We start from the raw sequence: 20,926 nt of genomic DNA, 5'->3' as shown, positions 1-20,926 counted from the left end.
CCTTAACATGAGCATAGGCTGAACATCCAAACACTCTGAGATGATCCAGACTTGGAGCTTTTCCTGTCCATATCTCCTGAGGAGTCTTTGAGCCTAAAGTGGAAGACGGACTCCTATTAATAAGATAACAAGCTGTTTGGGCAGCTTCCCCCTAAAATTTCAAGGGTAATGAAGCATTTGTCAAGAGACATCTTGTACACTCCATAATTGTTTTGTTGAACTTCTCAACTAAACCATTCTGCTATGGAGTGTACGTAACAGTGAAATGCCTCGTAATTCCCTCAAATTTGCAAAATTTATCAAATTTATGATTCACAAATTCCAAACCATTGTCTGTCCTCAAATACTTTCCTTTCATGCCTGTCTGGTTCTCAACCTGCTTTTTCCATTCAAGAAATTTCCCAAAAGCTTCATCCTTCTATTTCAATGTATATATCCACACCTTTCTTGAAAAGTCATCAATGATCGACATAAAGTATCTCGAACCTCCCATAGAAGAAACCTTTGTAGGACCCCATAAATCTGAATGAATATAATCTAAAATTCCTTTGGTAGAATGCTTCCCTTTCCCAAATTTTACTCTGGTAGACTTTCCCATTATGCAATGTTCACAAAATGGGAGTTCAATATCTTTAACTCCTTTAAGAAAACCTTGTTTTGAAAGAGCTTGAAGACCTCTTTCACTCATATGAGCTAGTCTGTTATGCCATAACATAGACTTATTTGTTTCTTTCCCAAATGCAATAGCAGCACTACCTGAAACTATAGTACCCTCCAACACATAAAGACCATTTCTCAAGGTCCCCTTCAGCTTAACCAAAAGACTCTTGATAACCTTCAAAACTCCATTCTCAGATTTATAGGAATAACCTGTTCTATCTAATTCGCCCAGAGAAATTAGATTTCGTTTGAGTTCTGGAACATACCTTACATTTGTAAGAATTTTGATCATACCATCATGTGTTGCAATTCGAACTGACCTAATTCCTTTTACATCAAAGCACCATTATAACCAAGCAAAACTGATCCCCCATCATTTTCGTAAAAGTCAATCAAGAAATCCCGATTAGGAGTCATATGAAACGTGCACCCTGAATCCATGATCCAAGCCTTCTGAATGTCTTTGCTGGACACCATCAAAACCTCTGCTGAATCATACCCATCAGTAATATTTGCTGCACTAGAATCCCCTGCATGCTTGCTACTTGCTGCTTCCTTGCTCTTATTCAAAGGGCAATTTTTTCTAAAATTTCCTTCTTTATGACATAGGAAACACTTTTTGGTTTTCCCCTTTGATTTCGACCTAGATCTGGACTCTTTTCCTTTTACGTTCTTTTTCTCACTTCTGCCTCTGGCCATGAGTAACTCTCCATCCTTGCATTCCTTTTTAATCTTGAGATTTCTCGTTCTCAAAGCATCCAACACTATATCCATGGACAATGAATCCCGTCCATATTTAATAGCTGCCTTAACTTCTCGATACGATTCTGGCAAAGAATTCAAAAGAATAACTACTTGATTTTCATCCGACATCTTCTCACCGATATTATTGAGATTAACTATAATCTTCTAGAATTCATCTAGGTTCTCTTTTAAGCCTTTACTTGAGTCCATCTTATATCCAAAGAATTTCTCCTTTAGATAAAATTTATTTGGCAAGGACTTAGTCAAATAAAGACTTTCTAATTTCTTCCACAAATCCGCTGTAGTAGTGGTCTCATCTACTAGCCTAAGCACTCCATCTTACAGATATAGAATTATCGTCGAATAGGTCATCTCATCCATATCCCTTTTTTTCAGCTTCTGTAATTGTTGGTGGAAGGTCATCTTCGTCTAAGATTTTGGTTACCTTTTGTTGTACCAGAATAGCCCTAATCGTTTTCCTCCATAACCCGAAGTCACCTTTCCTATCAAATTTAACAACTTCGAATCGTGTAGACATTTAAGCCATCTTTCAAATTAAACCCAACAAAAAAATCCTTGAACAAAGAATATGCCAGCACACACTACCACACACCCTTCTTGGATCAACTGGAGCTCTGATACCACTTGTGAGAGTTTCTAAACCTAACTTATATGGCTAAACAGAACGCAAACAATCAGCAGAAATAAATCGAAAGCAGTAAAGAACACCAAGATATATAGTGGTTCGATCATTTTGGTCTACATCCACTTTGAGAACTAGCTTGAATTAATTTATTAATGAGCAATAAAGGAATTTTACAAATTACAGATAATCAACGAAATCACCAATCTATAATTTTAGTATCCACTGATACCGAGAGATCCGCACACAACATCGCCTCTGAAAACTGAGAACAACCCGCTGCAAAAGAGCCCAAAACAGTGTACTACCCACCTTTGACCGACGAACCACCAAAACCAGATCTGCAGCAAACCCACGCGCTGAACTGAAACTGACCGGCGCACCCACGCGCTAAACCTGAGCTGACCGGCACACCCACGCGCTAAACCGAAACTGACCAGCCACTGCTCTTCCATGCAAGAACCAGAACTGACGGAAACCCATGCCCACGTCGTCGACCTCACCGGATGGAGAAAACCCATGGTCGGACGATTGCTGTCTTCCTTCCTTCAGCTACAGCGACTTCCTCACATGCAGCTTGTGGTCTTCAAAATGGTCCCAGGCGACTGTCCCCTTTTTCTTCAGCACCAATTACACGAATTCTAGCTCTATTTTGGAGAAGAACGGAATATTACAAAATTGCCACTGCTCATTAATTACAAGAATGCCATTGGGTCTTTAATTTTTCAAAAAACCCAATAAAACCCACTTAAATACCTTGTTATTTTCTACATGAAGCTTCCATCAGCACCGCAGTGCTTTCTCCCAGCACCGTGGCTCTGCACGTTGTGTTGTAGCAATCCTTTTTAACACCCATTCTATCTTTAGCACAAGGACACTCCCCCACTTTCTTCCATTCTTAATTTTTTTCATCTCAAGTTTTGAGAGTTTTGCTCGAATTTGATTCTTTTGGCTCCCAAATCTTGTTTTTTTGCTAAATTTTGAAAAACACTAGCAAACAACATAAGATTTAAAGAAAAAAAAATATTTCTAAATAAAAGACAAAGAAAATACTTTTCAAGTGCTTTTCAAGCTCTCGTGTCGACTTTGATGACACTTCAATCTTGGGTCATGACCATAGTGGTGAGGGTTTAGCTTGATTCTTTAAGTTATTTAGGTCATAACCTTTTAACGTACCCCTTGGCTTTAGCTTCCTAGTGTAGGATAGATATATGCCAACTTTAGAGGAGTGGTGCATAAGGCTTATTCAAACTAATTAAACTTTTTCTTAAGGTGGGTCAAATTAAAAAATTCACACACTTTTACCAGCAAATAATTTAAAGTGATAAAATTAACACATCTCAAGGAAGCACAGAAGATTAGTTCATCGAAGTGCATTCTTAGTTAATGTGGTAGGGGGGGATCGATAATTGAAAGTGCGTAAAAGAAATGAAGTGTAAAAAAAGTAGAGATAGAAGTGAAATTAATCGAGAGGTTTTTGCTCAGAGGAATGAATTCTCCCAATGTAATTAAGATCATTTAACCAATATATGACTTAAAGTCCTTGTTTATGCTTAGCTCAATTTAGTTACAATCCTAACCAATGGTCCTAATTATCTAATTAGCTAAACATGCTCAAAAGAATCCATAATAAACATGATTAACCAACCACATTAAGCTCTAGGGATGACGTTAAGATGAATGTTTAACTTTCACCGTCTAAGTTTCTCCCTAAGTCGATAGGACAAACTACTATTCATTATAGACAATGAATTGCAAGCCTAACTAACCTATTGCTTCCTCTAAGATGAACCTGTAATTAAATGTGACAAATTACAAGCTAATCTTCAAGCATTTAAATTACACAACAAATAATTGGTCATCAGTCAATAATAAAGTCATGCCATTCATAAATGTAAAACTTGGATTGAAACCCATAAACAAATTCGTGTACATCATAAAGTCATAATCTCTCAAAATATCGTTAAGTTCCTTCAAATCCCAGAGCTAGGAAACTAAAATCTTACCTTCCTATGTAGGATGAGAAGCTACAATCTGGCATCTGCTCAATTAATTACTAAATGAACACCTAAAAAAGAAAGTGGAAGAGAGAAGAGAGGGGAAAATCAACTAGAAGCCCAAATATGGGTGATTCTTACATCCTCCTTTGTCCTAAAACGGAAAGAATCTTATATGTTGCAGTCGCAACGTTGAGGCCTCGAGCGCTTTCGTCAATAATCGAAGTGTTGCAACACTACATGTAGTGTTGCAATGTTGCTCTATTTTTCAGCATCAATTAGCTACTTCCTTATAGCGTTGCGCAATGCTCGGTTGATCATTGCAATGCTCTGTCCAGGGGTATTTTTGTCCTTTTACATTTTTTTGAAGCCTGATTGCTCAAATTAGCTTCTAATTGCTCCAAATTAATCTTGAACAGCTCGTAACAATGAATTCTAGCTCTAAGATGCTCCATACCTATAAAATCATTAAATAAACACATTAAACATACTAACGACCTAGAATTAGAAAGAGGAAAATAGCACATCTTAGGTGCTATCATGTTAACACTTTATTTTGGTTTTTGCTAGAATTGTAAGGGTGCCAGCCAAGCTTCCTTCCACTTGGTGCAACATCAACCTTATTGATGTGAGCGCAAGCACATACATCGAGTAATAATATAGTTAAGACGACATAAGAGATCGAGTATCATCCTCGAGAAATCAGATTAATTTATCTTTTAGCTATTCAAAGATCGTTCCAATTTTATTTATGAGACCGACTTCGATGGGAACAAATTAAACTAATCTAATAAAGGAATAAAAGTGATTGAAAATTATCAAATTAGAGACTTTTTAAGGAATAGATTTTATTAAAGGCATTCTTAAACACACTCGCTTTGACTCTTGAAATAAATAACACAACATTTAGATCTAGAAGTCTTTTATCCAAATTGAATCTTTCGAAGAAAAAAAATCTTTTTCTTTCACTTAAATACTAATTACTAATTCCTTGAAACTAGATAATTAAGCAAAGCATTAAGACTATTCATTGACAATCTTTATCGTTATCCAACTACTTTTTCGTGTGTTCAAATGATAATCTAGCATGCATAATCTAATCTAAACCCTACTTTCTAAAGCAAGATTTAAATCATGAAATCATTCAAATACTGATCAAACATTTAAAAGCATCAAGAAAGATCATGCTAGAAAGCGTAAATGCAAACTATCATTTAAGAAGCAAATTATTCAACAATTTAACCTAAGAATTCATCTACCTCTAATGTTAGGGTTGATTCCCTAAATCTCGTGGGTCTTGTAGTTGTAATTGTATTCTACAAACAATTTATTTATCTAATAAAATAAAGAGGTATTTTATTTATCATTTAGTTGCATTTATAAAAAAAACAATAAACTAGGATCCAAAGTTATTTTCTAAAACTTAAACATGTATGTAAAGACATGCAGCTGAATGATGTTTAAATTATAACCTAAATGGTCTGTAGTAGAAGGAGAAGATTGGGTATCTTATCCTGGTGACACTACAAATACAACCTACTTTATAATTATTACAATTGTTGTAAAGTGCTACAAAGGATCTGATCCTGATCATTTATGTGTAGACATGTGAGTAGGGGTCTTCTATGCAAAGAGTTTGTATAAGATCGGACCACGAATGTATAGTCTCTCTATAACACTATTGATAAATGAGCCTTGCATTTCGTCATGATGACCATAAGTGACTTGACTTGAATCCTCAGTGAGTTTTGAAGTCCTACCTATGAAGGCGGTCCTTTAATTTATATGGGTGAGAATGGTCTGTTTCGTTGACTCAATATGTCTACCATTTTGGGGATTCATCTGATTAGAGAGTTGGGAACACAGCTACACAAGAAAGAATTGCTCTTTCTCTATAGTTAGCAACTGTAGATAAATTGCTTTCTGAGAAGCTGATTTTAGGACTTGAACAATGTGACACCACACTCTCTTCTGGCCCGAGAGAGGTTTAGTCATAGTTGGACATGAATTATTGTTCAATAGAGGGATTGATGGTACTTAAGGAGTTAGATGTAACAATAGGGGTAAAACGATAATTTTGGCCCAACTGTACTTACGAGCAATTTGTGAAGGGTCAAACGCACTGTTGATTGGTTATATCCAATGGACATTGAAAGATATATGTAGTGCGAAGAGTGTAGCTGTCATTCTTTAGTTGAGTGACTAATCGTTAGTGGAAATTTAATCAAACGGTTTGATTAATTAATCGAGTACCATTAGAGTTTCAAACTATAGGTCCATATGGTCCCCCATTAGCTCAATTGTGATAAAAATGAGAATCGAATTAATTCAGATTAATTTGAATTGTTCAAATTAATAAAGGGAATTATTTATATAAAACTATATGAGATATAATTTGAAATAAAATATCAAACTTAATATGTTGATTCATATTAATAATTGAGAGAATTTATTTTTATAATATCAAACTAAAGTATATATATAAATTAAATAATAATTAGTTTTATTTAATTATATTTGTGTTTTTTAATTACATAAAATAGGTTGTTAATTAAAGTACATATTAATTAAATAAAAATTAGTTTTATTTAATTATATGTATTTTTAATTACATAAACCTTTCATTTTCTTCAAATAACTTATGAATCTTTCATTTTCTTCAATAGCTTCTCTTGTTATTATTTGGAAAATGAAAAAAAAAATCTTTCATCTTCCACTTACACTATTATAAATACTCTAAAATGTGTTGGAGTTGTAAGGTTTACTATGCATTACCAAAATTTCCCGCTCTAGAGCAAGAAAGAAAAATTAGACGAAAAACACTATTTTTTTTTTTTTTTTGGGTTGAAAATATTGAAGTTGTTGAAAGTTTTGGTAAGTTTTTTTCTCTCATAACAAAATCATTCCCTCTCCAAACTATTCAAAGAAGCCCACAAACCCTCTATGGTTCTCTACCCCAAGAATAACGAGGCCTCCACGTGTGGTGTATGTTGTTTCTTAATACTTGTTGCTATGTTTTTTATTGTTCGTGTTTGTAGCTTTTTGAGAGGAAATCGTAAGGGTACATTTTCCGAATCTTTTTTCTTCTTAATTTCTATGCATATGTATGCTTAATTGATCATGTATATTCTATTTACGTCACATATGTTCTTTGTGCGTTATGTAAAATTAAAATTAGGACGCGATCTTTTCTGCAATAGGTACTCACATATCTTTTCACCTAAAACTATGGGAAATTTAGCCTAACATGACTTCTATAGACAGAACCATAACAAGAATACCAAAATACATAAAATAGTTCAAGAATATAAAATGGAAAGAAGAGTTATCCGACTTCAAATCGCGTGTCCATGATGAATTTGGCCTTTAAACGATCTTCGATCTTTCTACTATCAAGAAGACTCCATACTCTGCTCTAAACCCTCTCTCTAGGCCTAAAAAGTTCTAAATTTCGATTTAGAGGTCAGCCAAAAACCCTAGGTTAAATATGCAAGATTTTCCAAAAGTAAGGAAAGTCATACCTTTCTATGATGCACAAACAATGTCGGACGACAGTCAGAAGCTTTTTCTAATGGGGTACAAAAGATGATTGGCGGTAGAAATCTGCACATAAACTTCTCGGAAAATTTCGCCGCAGGTAGCGCTGTGGCGCTATGCTCGATGCTACCCTGCTTTTCCACATATTTATATTTTCTTCCATCTTTTCTTCCCTCTTTTTGATGCTTAGCTTGGTTTGACTTCATTGGACTTATTTAGGTCTTTTTTTTTTACTCATTTCTATATTTAATCTCTATCCTAAACATAACCCTGTCAACTCTAAAAAGAATCATGTAAAAACTATTCTAAATTAAGGGCAAATAACATACATTTTAGGTGCGTTTCGCTTGTCCCGTCGATCCCCGATGACTGATACTTCCACGACAAGATCTATCGTCTGACCAACTTGTTCCGAGAAGGTTTGGTTTATGAATTCTATCCATTTCAGGTGAAGAGGTTCCTAGTTTTTATCATCAGGCACCTTGCGAAGTCGATCTTAACATTTAGCTAGACCACAATGCTCGTCAGAAGGCGCGAAGGCAAACTTAACAAGTAAGGACTAGTGTTCAGGGCCTCTGCTGTAGAGTCATTGATATCAGGATTGGAGGTGATCTTTAATGGAGTGCAAGCGCATTCATCAAGTAATAGATAGAAAAACGATCAAGAGGGACCAAATATCATCCTCAGGGTTCAAACACACAGATTTAGTCTAACTATTTTAATATTGTATCAATTTTATCTAAGGGATGGAAACAAAATGATTGGTTTGCATTTTTGAAATAAAAGTAAAATTAGAAAATAAAGATTGAAATTAAATTTGGATGATGAAAGTATCCTAGGGTATTGATTTAATTGGTTACTTCATTAAGAGCTCATTTGGATTGACTAGAGAAAAAATATATATTTTTTAAAAAGATATCTTAAAACTCTTTTAATAAAAACGATTTTAAATGAATTTTGAATGTACTTCAAAAGCTATTTTGAGTCGATTTCAAATATATCAATTTTTTTCAAAATGATTTATTTTTTAATACTCAAAAAGTTAAATCTACACACACCCTAAGTCACACCCTAAGTCATGCAAAGGTTTCTATAGATTATTGTGAGATTAATATGCTTAAATCAAGAAATCATTTTTTGGTTTATTATCTTTCAATAGCAATCTTTTTTAAAAAAACATAATTGATTACTAGTTTCTTGAAACTAAATTGAGAAGAATGTTTAAAGAATAGTCATGACAAACTTTCATTATCAACCTAACTATTTTCATAATAGATTTTATAATGATCCAATACTATAAGTCCAATTAAATATACAATTTTTCAAATTGAATATTCAACCTAACATGCATTGATGACCAACCAACACAAAGATAAAAACAATAGTATTGAAAAACATCCCATTCCACAATATCCATAAAATTACCGTGCATTAACTCAAGTCCATAAATAAATGATTCAACAATCTAGAACAAAAGAGTCTAGCCATTCATGATTATCAAATACATGCTTGCATGAAATTTAACGAATATAAACAATAAAGAAAGGGAAAAATAAATAGGGAAGAACTACTGTCGAAGTGACTCTCCTCCGTTGCATACCGTCAATCAAGCCTTAATTTGTACCTTGGGATCACAAATGACCTCCAACAAATTCCGTTCACGCTTTCAACTCTTTCCTGCAGAAAAACTCACTTTAGGGCTCCAAAATTTCATGATTGAAGGTAGCTAAAAGTCCTAATACTTATAAGAGAATTTCCTAAGCTGTAAATTATTTTTTTTTTCCTAAAATAGAACTAACGTTGTGACATTGTCTTGGTCTTTAGTCAATGTGAAGCTTCCATCAACCGTAGCACCGCAATGCTTTCCCCCACCACCGTAGCTCTGCACGTTGTGTTGTAGCAATCCTTTTTAACGCCCATTCTATCTTTAGCACAACGAGACTCCCCAACTTTCTTCCATTCTTAATTTTTTTCATCTCAAGTCTTGGGAGTTTTGCCCGAATTTGGTTCTTTTGACTCCCGAATTTTGTTTTCTTGCTAAATTCTGAAAAACACTAGCAAACAACATAAGATTTAAAGAAAAAAAAAAACTTCTAAATAAAAGATAACGAAAGTTCTTTTCAAGTGCTTTTCAATCTCTCGTGTCGACTTTAATGATGCTTCAATCTTGGGTCGTGACCATAGTGGTGAGGGTTTAGCTTGATTCTTTTAAGTTATTCAGGTCATAACTTTTTAACACCCCTTTGGCTTCGGCTCCCTAGTGTAGGAGAGGTATATGCCAACTTTAGAGGAGTGGTGCATAAGGCTTATTCAAATTAATTAAACTTTTTCTTAAGGTCGGTCAAATTTAAAAAATGAACACACTTTTTGCTAGCAAATAATTTAAACAAGAATTTTATGAAATAATTTCAACTCAAAATATTCGATAAATAGTTGGATTTGGTGTCCTCTCATGTATCTTGTATTTTGTAAATACATATCATACACTTATTAAAATAAGAAGTATTTTATTAACATTTAGACTGCATTAATTCAATCTAATAAACAAAGATCCAAGGTTATTTCATGTAACTTAAAACATGTATGTGGTTGACATACAATTGGATCATGTTTAAATAATAACTTAAATGGTCTATAGTAGATGGATAATGCTAGGTACCTTATCTTGGTGACACTGCGAATACGACCCATTTAGTTGTTACAATTGTTGTAAAGTGCTACAAATGATCTGATCCTAATCATTCATGTGGAGACATGTGAGCGGGGGTATTCTAACAAAGAGTTTATATAAGATCGGACCACGAAATGAATAGTATCTCTATATAATACCGTTACTTGAAGAGGCTCACATTTTACGGTAGCTTGATCTTAATCTTGAGTGAATTGTAAGCTCCTATTTATGAAAACAATTTTTTGATCTGTATGGGTGAGAGTGTCTATGTTAGCCGACTCAACAAGCCAATCATTATGGGAATTCGTCCAAATAAGGAGTTGGGAACACAACTACACAAGATAGAGTTCACTCATTTCTAATCTTAGAGAAAGTAAATAAATTGCTACCTTAATAGTTGATTCCGGATCTTGAACAATGAGGCTTCAACCTCTCACTGGCTCGAGAGGTGTTAGTTTATGGTTGGACTATAAACTATTTATTCATTAGAGAAATAAATAGTACTTACGGAGTTATATGTAACTATAGGGGTAAAACGGTCATTTGACCCAGTTGCAGTTATGAGTGATTTGTGAAGGGTCGATTCCTTGTTGATTGGTTATATCCATGGACAAATAAATACATCTATAGTGCAAAGAGTACAACTGTTGGTATTTAGTGGATCGACCAGCAGTTAATGAATATTGATTAATTTAATTAAAGAGTTTAATTAATTAATATCATATCATTGGAGCTTCTAATCTATAGGTGCATAAGGTCCCTTGTTAGCTCGCTAAAGGATAGTAATGAGGAATGATTTAAATTGCTCAAATCAATTTATGAAATTTTATATTAATGAGATTAATATATTATGGTTAATTATAAATGTGATCTATAATCCAAATTATATAAGAGAGAAATATTTAAATGAGATTTAGACATTAAATTTAAGTGAATTAGATTCATGAAAAATTAATTAATTATAATAGTAAAGAGATGGATACATATATATATTTGATGTTAATATGTTGATTAATTAATTGTATATGAAATAAGATTTGATGTATGATCATTTAATTAGTGTGTCAATTAACTAAATAATAATTATTTAATTAATTAGTACTAAGGGTATAAAAGGAAATACAAAATCATTCTCCATATAAATATATTGTTATAGCCCATTTAAGGTAAGGAACTCATTTTTGTGCAAAATACATAGTCTCCACCCCAAAAATCCTCTCTAGCTACTCTCTCACTATTTTCTCTCTAACTCTTACTCTTCCAAGTATTGGAGACCACTCATCAAATCCTTGGATTTGAATAACAAGGTTATTCTTACGGTGGTGTTCTTGATCGTGAAGAGGTGTTCATAATAAAAAAAAATGATTTTTTTTTAGAAGTTTGGGATTCTACAAAGGTGAGCGACGTTTTTTCCTTTTATCCATCTTCAATAGTATGCTGAAATAATGTTTATTCCCCATTGTTCTTTGTATGGACTACTGTAATTTTATTTCTTTTAAAAGGAAAAAACTGAATGCAACGCGATCTTAAGTTTCTACAGAAATTTGATTCCCTTCAAAATTGATAAAAAATTCCAAGTACCCAAGTGGGATTTGGGTAATTTTTCTACACTTTTCTTAATTGATGCTTTAGGGCTCCGTTTTGGTTCGTTTTAGTTCCATTAAGACCTCTAACCCCCTCTTTGATTCTGAGATCCGTAAAATCACGAAATAAACTTATAAAATCAAGGAATGAACCTAAATTAAGCAGAACAAGATAACATATTTTAGATGTTATCACCCTGTGTTAAAAGAAGAGAAAATATCGTTTTTTTGTTTTTTTCCCTTTTCATTGAGGTCGAAAGAAAGAGTTGGAAGATGTTGGGAAAGAGTTAAAATATGTGATGTTTCTGGCAAAATATCAGAGAGAGATGAGAAATATTCAAGAGGAAGATGAAGAAGGAGACAGAAAGAGAAGATTTGGGAGATTGTCTGCAAGTAAAAGCTGACATTTTCTAAGATTTAATAGGCAAGAAGAAGAAGCCCATTATTCTGATTTCTTTTTTCTTTTGAAGAAAGGTTGTCGAGAGGGAAAAAAAAAAAAAAAGATAAAACATTTGAAAAATATTCGAACATTTTTTGTGTTGAGGATAAGTTGAAGCCATTACAAGAGAAAAACACCTAACCAAATGTGGAATTAGAACATCAAGACAATAAAGGAGTGAAATTATAGGACATTTAAAGTAGTGGAGCAGAGAAAAAGCATACTTAAATACTACATGCATGCTAAGGCCCGATGGGGCTTTACATTTGAAATAATATAACTAAGTAACATAGTGTAGAATGTTATTACATTAATATTAAATACTCTAACATTGTAAACGTAAATATGTTGAAGATCTTCTTCAGCGAGCTAACATGCATGATTATAAGTCTGAGACTGCACCAATGGAGAGCTGCTTCTTAACCTGAAATAGTATCGTAGCATTGTGGGTGCTCTCTTCGGTATTTGCACCCTCACTGTTACAGAAAGAACCGAGACGAAAGAAATAAAGATGCTGTCAGTTGATTGTTGTCATCTTCTTTCTATTATGTTTGTTGTAACCATCAAAGTTTCTTTGTTGACAATAAACGCCGGTATAAAAAGAAAACGAATGAGAGAATAACTTGAACGAGAGAGAGCAAGATATTCATTCTGTAAGAAGTTTAAAGAAGAAGTGATAAAAGGGATCCTCCCGAGTTGCACAGTAAACGTAGGCCTTTGGCTAAATGACTTAAATATTTGTGTTCTTTCTTTCCTTCTTTACGATCGTCTAGCTTTTACTTAAGTATCGTGTACACGATCGTTTAGTTCCTCTCGCATCATTTACCTGATTGTTTAGCTCTGCACTGCATCGTCTATACGATCGTCAAGTTCCTCAGCTGTTGTCTATACGATCATTTAATTCTACACAACTATCGTCTACACGATCATCTAGTGCTTCGTGCTATCGTTTACATAATTGAACTATCGTCTAGTTCTTTGGAGCTTCGTCTACAAAATTGAGTTGCATTCAGTTAAACGAATGAAGAGTTTTGAAGTTTGAAGCATACAGTCTTTCCTGAGTCTTGAAGTGAAGTTGACCATTATTGCTGAGTAATTTGAACCTACAAACAAGTTGATCATAGTTATCTGGGGCAACACTCACTCATCCTGATCTCAATTTTGCCGTTAATAAGGTTTAATAATTTCTTCACACACCCACCATTGTACATTGACATGTTGTCAAAAGAATACTGCGTTATTTGAAAACTACCAGAGGTTGATAGAATACACATATGTTTGATTGGGCAATTGGCCCATGATAGACGGATAAATATAAATAGTTATTGTGTATTTCTTGTTAGACATATTTAAATAATAATATATTTAATTAAAGTATGGGCTATGTATGTGAATTAATAATTTATCACATTCGTTTATTTTATTAGATTGGGCTCTATTATGTGATCTAATTAATTAAGACCCTAGATTCCTAATTGAGTATGGACTTAATGGGTAGAAGCCTATTCCTAGTTAATTAGGGTTTAATGGGAACCCTAACCCTAATTGAACTAGTATAGTATATAAAGAGACCTTAGGGCTATGGTCCCCAATATACCAAAGTAATAAACACTCCGTCTTTCTTGAATCCCTTCTAGGGAGATCCCACTAAGGGCATTCGAAGTTTTGGTTGGGGAAGACCATAGTCATCCATCATCATCTTGAAGCTATCATCAATTTTGCAATGGAATCTGGTATGTTATTCTTGACAATTTGTCATGAATGATCCTAGTGTTTATCTATTCAATATAGATATTAAAATTTTATGCTAATATTTCTTGGAGGTAGTATTGTCTGTTTCGTTATTAGCTAAACAGAAGATTGTATCCCATTCTTGTATTAGTATTCCCCTATTTCTCAACACATTTTGGTTGTCTACAAGCTTTTATATTCAAATCTTTTTTTAATTATTATCATTTGTAGATAGAAACAATTAAAATGCAAAAAGCACCTTCAAAATCGTTGCAATTCTTCAATTGATAAGCAAGATAGGACATAATTTGAATGATATTGTAAGTTTACATAGGGATTTGCTCAAATTGAAAATTTGAAGGGGCCATTATAACTATCACTATAATTAAAAAAGGTGGCCTAATTTTCCATTTCACTTATGGCCATTAAAAATGTGAAAACAAATCTTAACTAGTAGGATCCTTCTTGCTTGAATTTGTTGCTTGTATGAGTTGTATTCTAATACTATTCTCCGCCGCCTGTATGAAAATAGAAATAACAATGAAAAATAAAGGGTGAGAGAGAAATATTAGCAACAAATAAATAGGAGTTCAAATGGATTTTTTTTCTTTTTCTTTTTTTAAAATAATATTTTGTTCCAAATTTGTTTAATTTTAGTCCTATACTTTTAATTGTCCAATTTTAGTCTTCGAGCTTTTAACGAATCTTAAATTTAGCCCCTTGAAATTTTTTTCTTTTGTTGAAATTGATTAAATAATAATAGAATTTTCATGAAAAAAATAAAATATGTGAATATTATTTAGGGTTGTTTTCAAATATAGTAAAATGAACCAAAACATTTACAAATATTGATAGACACGGATAAAATACTATCATCTATTATTGATATACACTAATAGATGTCTATAAGTGTCTATCACTATCCAATTAGTGTCTATCTATCCGTGATAGACACTTGATAGAGTACTATTATCTATTATTAATAGACAATAATAGATGTCTATCAGTATTTATCACTGATAGAGTATCACATTTTGCTATATTTGTAAATATTTTCAAAAAAAATTCATTTAAAATAACTTCCTGTTTTTTTAAAAAAAAATTATAGATAACGATTTTTTTTTTTTTTTTTTGATAAAACAACAATAAACTATCATTGTAGATAAAATTTAAGATTTATTAAAATTATAAAGACTAAAATTAAATAATTAAAAATATATGAATTAAAATTTAACAAACTTTATATATATATATATATATATATATTAACACGTACCACTAAGGTGGTGACCGAACATACAGCCTCCTCCAACCTCTCCAAGCTGTCTTCCTGTTCTTTAAATATGCTTAGCCGCTCCGTTAGCATGTACAACTTTTTCTCCAATTGCTAGAATTTATTTATAAAATTAAAAAGAAATAAACTTTAAAGGTAATTTAGAATAATTGTCAAACAGTCTAATTTTTTCGAAAATAATTTATTTTTTAAAATAATATCTTAAAAAAATATTCCAAACACACTCTTAATTAATAACAAATCAATATTTTTTTATTTGATTAAAATAATATTTGACATTCTTTCTATTAAACCTCTAAACTCTTAATTAGATTAAGCAATCTCTAAATAATATGGTTTGCTGTAATTACACCATAAACTTTTAATTTAATCATTTTATCCATTTGAACTCCTATTGCTAAATTTTTTTTTTTGCAATCAACTCCTTCTATTAGTTATTTTTTCGAAAATAACTCATTTTTAAAATTATATTCCAAACACACTCTTAATTAATAATAAATCAATATTTTTTTTACTTGATTTAAAATAATATTTGAAATTCTTTCTATTAAAACTCTTAATTAGATTAATCACTCTCTAAATTATATGATTTGCTGTAATTACACCATAAATTTTTAATTTAATCAATTTATCTACTATAATCTATTAATTTTTACGATAAACTTTTAATTTAATCCATTTAATCAATTGTCAATATATTTGTTAAACTAAAATTTCAACATCAAATCATTTTGTCAATTTCTATTTTTTACTTTAAATTTCATCAAATGTTAGAAAAGAGATGAACCTGGAATGTGCTTTTGGTGATCATTGCCTCTAGTTTGGTAATCACTTCCATGGCCATGCTCAATGCTTGTTCAAAGGCCTTTATGTCAATCTGTTTTTAATTCAAATTCAGTACTTATAATAACAACACCCTTTTCCAAAACAGGGTATAACATTAACTTTGGAAAACTAAATTTAGTCTCAAATTTAATAAAAATATCTATTTAGGTCACGTTTACTAATTCGTAATAAAATTTGGTGCTAAGTATTATTGATAGATCAATCGTAATGAGACACAATCATAAATTTAATTGGATTGTTTTTTATCACTTCTACTTAGAATTATAAATACCGTCACATTTATTGGATCGTTACTGTTACTGTTATCGCTTGGAGACAAACGATAATAGGACTAGTAAATGTGGCAAATTCATAATTTTCATGTAACAGTAACAATAATCATAACCGTAACGGTAAGTTAATGAGATCGGCTAGTAGGTCCATGTAATTTTGAAACGTAATGGGATTGATATCAGGTGAACAACAACAAAAAAATATAATCAAATGAGTCCAATTTTTTAGTAGGTTCCACATTTTACTACGAGTACGAAATACAGGTGAACAACAACATATATAATCAAATGAGTCCAATTTTTTTTATTACCATTGATTTATTTCTTTTTTCCTTAGTAAAGGTGGCCTTAATTAGTCTCTGAACCTTTAAAAACGTTCATCTAATTTGCCAAATTTATACCCATAAATTTTGTTTTAAAGATCATTAATTACTAGATAATGACTTGACTTATTATTTAGACAAATAATTATTGATTTGGTATGACTTGACATATAAATAACAGAATAGTAATAATACTAATAGTAATAATAAACACTAGTATGTTGCAAGGCTTGGCAACATAAAGACAACAAATGCAACAATATGCTATATTTAAAGGCCTAAATTTTGACCTTCTTTTATGACTATACCACTTTATTTTGTGCAACTTTTCACTTATTCATAGGTTATTGGTAAGTCACATTTATGTAAAAATGAACCAATCCAATACATATTTTAAAAACTTGTCGTGTCTTTCACTTGGATCTAAGGTATTATCAACAAACACAGCATATAATTAAGATTTAAAATTAAGGACGAAATTATTGTTAAAATATAATCTTGATTTTGGGTTAGGATTATTTGAGGCTACTTCAAAACAAAAGTTTAATTTTTAGAAGTATTAAATATTAGAATATTATTTTAGATAAATTATTTGTATGAGGTGCTTAAAATATAGTGTAAAATTACCTAGAATATATTATAAAAAAGTGTAATTATAAAGAATATTTTAAAGTGATATTTGTAACTATTAGATCATAATGTGTGGCAAAATCGTAACCCTAAATTTAGGGTTGCTAACTAGTTTGTATGAGAAAAAAAATTAGAAGTGAAAATATCTTAAATATTCCATCAATCTCCACTTTTTTAACCCTTTTATTTGACATTTTTATGTCCAAATCATATTACTTGACGTTTTTTTCCACAGAAACGTCAAGTAATTAAAAACTAAGGTGTCTAGTAATGTAGATTTTGTAATATTGAATTATTAATAGCAAAAGTAGTTTCTCTCTTAAAGGAAACTTTTTCGGTGCACCTAGGCTACACCTAATAAAAAATTGACATTTGTCAATTTTTACTTTTATTTTTTTTATTATATTAAAAAGATACTTTTCTTTAGATAGAAAAAAGGGAACATGATACTTGTTGCACTTAAGTATTGTTCTCTCTCAAATTTCTCTTCTAAATTACTTCCACCTCCAAAAGTAATTTCATGAAGAAATGAAGAATTATGAAAAGAAAAAAAGAAAAAAAGAAAAAAAGAAAAGGTGGAGAAATATTATTTAACTAAGTACCTTGGCTCCATGGAGTAGAGGGAGTCTGAGTGAGAGTGTTGAAAGAACAGAGGCTAAGCTTCCAATTGATTCTTGGTTTCTTTTGTCTAACTTTGCCCATTGCTTGAGGAGACTAACTTGAGGGAAGATTATTCTGTATAATTTGATCTCTTTTCTTAATTTTTCAACTTCAATTCGTTTTTCTAAGATGCGATTTCTCATTCTCAAGTTGTGAAGCCACACACTGAATATTTTGTCCTGTCAAAAAAATAAACAAACCCAACATTATTATTATCCTTTTATCTTTATGGTTCGTTTTACTCTCTTGAAAATATTTTAGTTCAACTAGAAGAGTAACGAGTGATTATCAATTGAGTGTTCATCCTGTGAATATGTTCAAATATGAATTATTACTTGTAGATAAACTATTGAAGTAAAAGATAAAGCCAATTCGAATATAGCTCAATAGATAAAATCATAGTCAATAATTACCATCGTAAAGATTGATGGATTGATCCCTCTCTTTGTAATTGTTGAACTTAAAGAAAACAAAGAAAGAAGCATAGAAGGGTTTTGAATTCAACAACATGGAAATTGGGAATTTGAATTAAAAATCATGTGCCCTAAACACAAAGCTATACTTAGATTGAATAAAACATATAGAATGTTTGATTTAGGATTAAGCTTGATATGACCTAAAAAGCTATACTTAGATTGAATAAAACATATAGAATGTTTGATTTAGGATTAAGCTTGATATGACCTAAACATATATAAACGGGCCTTAGTTTTTTAGAGCTAAATTGTAGAAGGTAAAAAGAAATGAAGAAGTAATACCTGAACAAGTGTTTTAACATTAGCCATGGAAATCTCAGCTCTAACGTTAACATACTTCCATTGCAACAACCTATTCTGCAAAATCCTAAAACGATGAAGCTCCTCCGCTTCCGCCGTCATCGCTGCGGCCTTCTTTGGTCTAAAAAACCTCAAAACTCCGCTCACAGCACCACCTCGTTGACCACCTAGTTTCCCTCTCCGTCCATCCACCACCGCAGGCTCGACCGCAGTCAGCGGTGATAAAACAAAGGGAGAGCCCAAGGACCGGCCCGGTGACAGAGCCCACGCAGATGGGGAAGTCGCCGGGGACGACTTCAAGGGCTTGGTAAAGCCAGCCTTGGTTTTACAATTCAAGGGGTTTAAATTCTCCTCATCCTTGTTCTTAGTTCTTGACTTTGTCACTGATTTTGATCGGTGGATGTTTGAGCGTTGGCTTGTGTTTGCGGCGCAGGAGTTGTTCTCGGGTAGGGTTATGGCGGCGGAGGAGCGGCTTTTGCTGCGGACGAGGCTGGCGGGCGACGGCGGCGGGGGAAGGGCGGGGGATTTTGGACGGCGTATGCGTGTGTTGTCCATTTGTGGTGTGGGAATATTTGTTGTTGGTTTTATGGAGAAATGTATATGTAGTGAGTGAGACAGAGAGAGAAGTTGAGAGCACGTTGAGAGAGACTCGGGCGAAATGCAAGCCACCAGCTTCACAACAATAAAGATCTCTCTCATCATTGTTAGGTTGACTTTATTATTTTAATATTAGATTAGAAATTCATATTCCTATATCATTTCAGTATTTGGAGACTCATTATCCTATCTCACTGATTTTAATTGTTTGTGGGCCCATTTGCGGAACGTGTTTCGTATCTCAACGTCATTTTCCTTTCATATATCGTATATCATCTCAGTGTTTGAACATACTTGATCATACTCGATCGTTCATACTCGATCAGAACTCTCCAAACATCAGAACTCTCTAGACATCCGAACTCCCCACATCCTATATCATCTCAGCATCCACTAAAGGAGATAAAATATCATTTTTATTTCTATACTTTGGATTTTGTTTCATTTTGATTAGAAAAATACTTTGGTGCATTTGATAGCACTTGTCCCTAATAATAATTCAGTACTCACTTTTTAATCTAATTTGTAATCAGTACATGAGACAGTTACAAATATAGCAATAATGCCTAAAAATATTTACAGATATAGTATAATGCAATAAAATTTGCAAATATAACAAAATTTAGATTCAACTCTCAGTCTATCAAAGATAGACTATATCATTAGAATCTATCATCGATAGACTATATTATTAATAAGAATCTATCAGCGATATAATCTATCACTGATAGATTTTGTTATATTTATAATTCTTTTACGATATATCTATACACTTAATTATTAGACCTAAAAGTGCTATAGGATGTAATTATTTTTTTTTCCTTCTTTTTTGAGTTCAAATGTAGCTAGTTATAAACTCTGAATTGGGTTTAAATAACAAAGACTAGATTCAATGAAAGAAAGCTTAGAGATATCATTATTATTTTATTTTTCTGGTTTATATGCTCTTGATAAATATGAAGAACCACCAGACATTATGATGATTACAATGGGGTAGGTAGTAACTTGACTTTCTAAAGTTGCATATATGAAGGCATTGAAAGGGAAAGATGCAATAGCAAGAGATATTTGGATCCACTTTGGAATCAAATATTTTAGGATGATTATAATGGATAGTAAAATTGCTTGTCATATTTTGCAAGTGTGTCAAATAAATAATTTACAAATATGATAATTTTTAAAATTTTTGGAACTACATTGACATACTATTTATATTATCTGTGTGGAATAAACTTCAATCATCGACAGACCATTATATATATATATTTATTAGTTAATAATATTTTAAACATCTATCATCTGATAAACATTTATCATCAATAGTCCATCATCGATAAACATCTATCATCTGATATATATGTGTGTGTCAAGCACTAATAGGTTATTCCATGTTTATCATTGATAGATGCAACATTATCTATCAGACATTTTATGTTTACTGTGTTGATGAACAATTTTTATGTATATTATCGATAGATTATTCATATGTTCATTAATGATGACTTTTTACAACTAAACCATTT

General features: G+C 32.1%; 1 protein-coding gene across 1 annotated transcript; it reads right to left on the bottom strand.

Moving 5' to 3' along the window:
* Positions 1-14,246: 14,246 nt before the first annotated feature.
* LOC150035954 (QWRF motif-containing protein 7-like) lies at positions 14,247-19,484 on the bottom strand. Its single transcript, XM_090314111.1, has 5 exons — positions 18,789-19,484; positions 17,973-18,209; positions 16,087-16,176; positions 15,282-15,392; positions 14,247-14,523 (listed from the first exon to the last, which is right to left on the bottom strand). The coding sequence occupies exons 1-5, from the start codon at positions 19,359-19,361 to the stop codon at positions 14,452-14,454; spliced, it is 1,083 nt and encodes a 360-aa protein (XP_090170237.1). The 5' UTR covers positions 19,362-19,484; the 3' UTR covers positions 14,247-14,451.
* Between the last annotated feature and the right edge of the window lie 1,442 nt (positions 19,485-20,926).

This window comes from Benincasa hispida, chromosome 5 (assembly GCF_027475165.1).
Source record: "Benincasa hispida cultivar pf3 chromosome 5, pf3_genome.v1.1, whole genome shotgun sequence".
NCBI lineage: Eukaryota > Viridiplantae > Streptophyta > Magnoliopsida > Cucurbitales > Cucurbitaceae > Benincasa > Benincasa hispida.
Note: the sequence above shows the minus strand (reverse complement) of the source record. Positions and strands in the feature narration are given on the sequence as shown.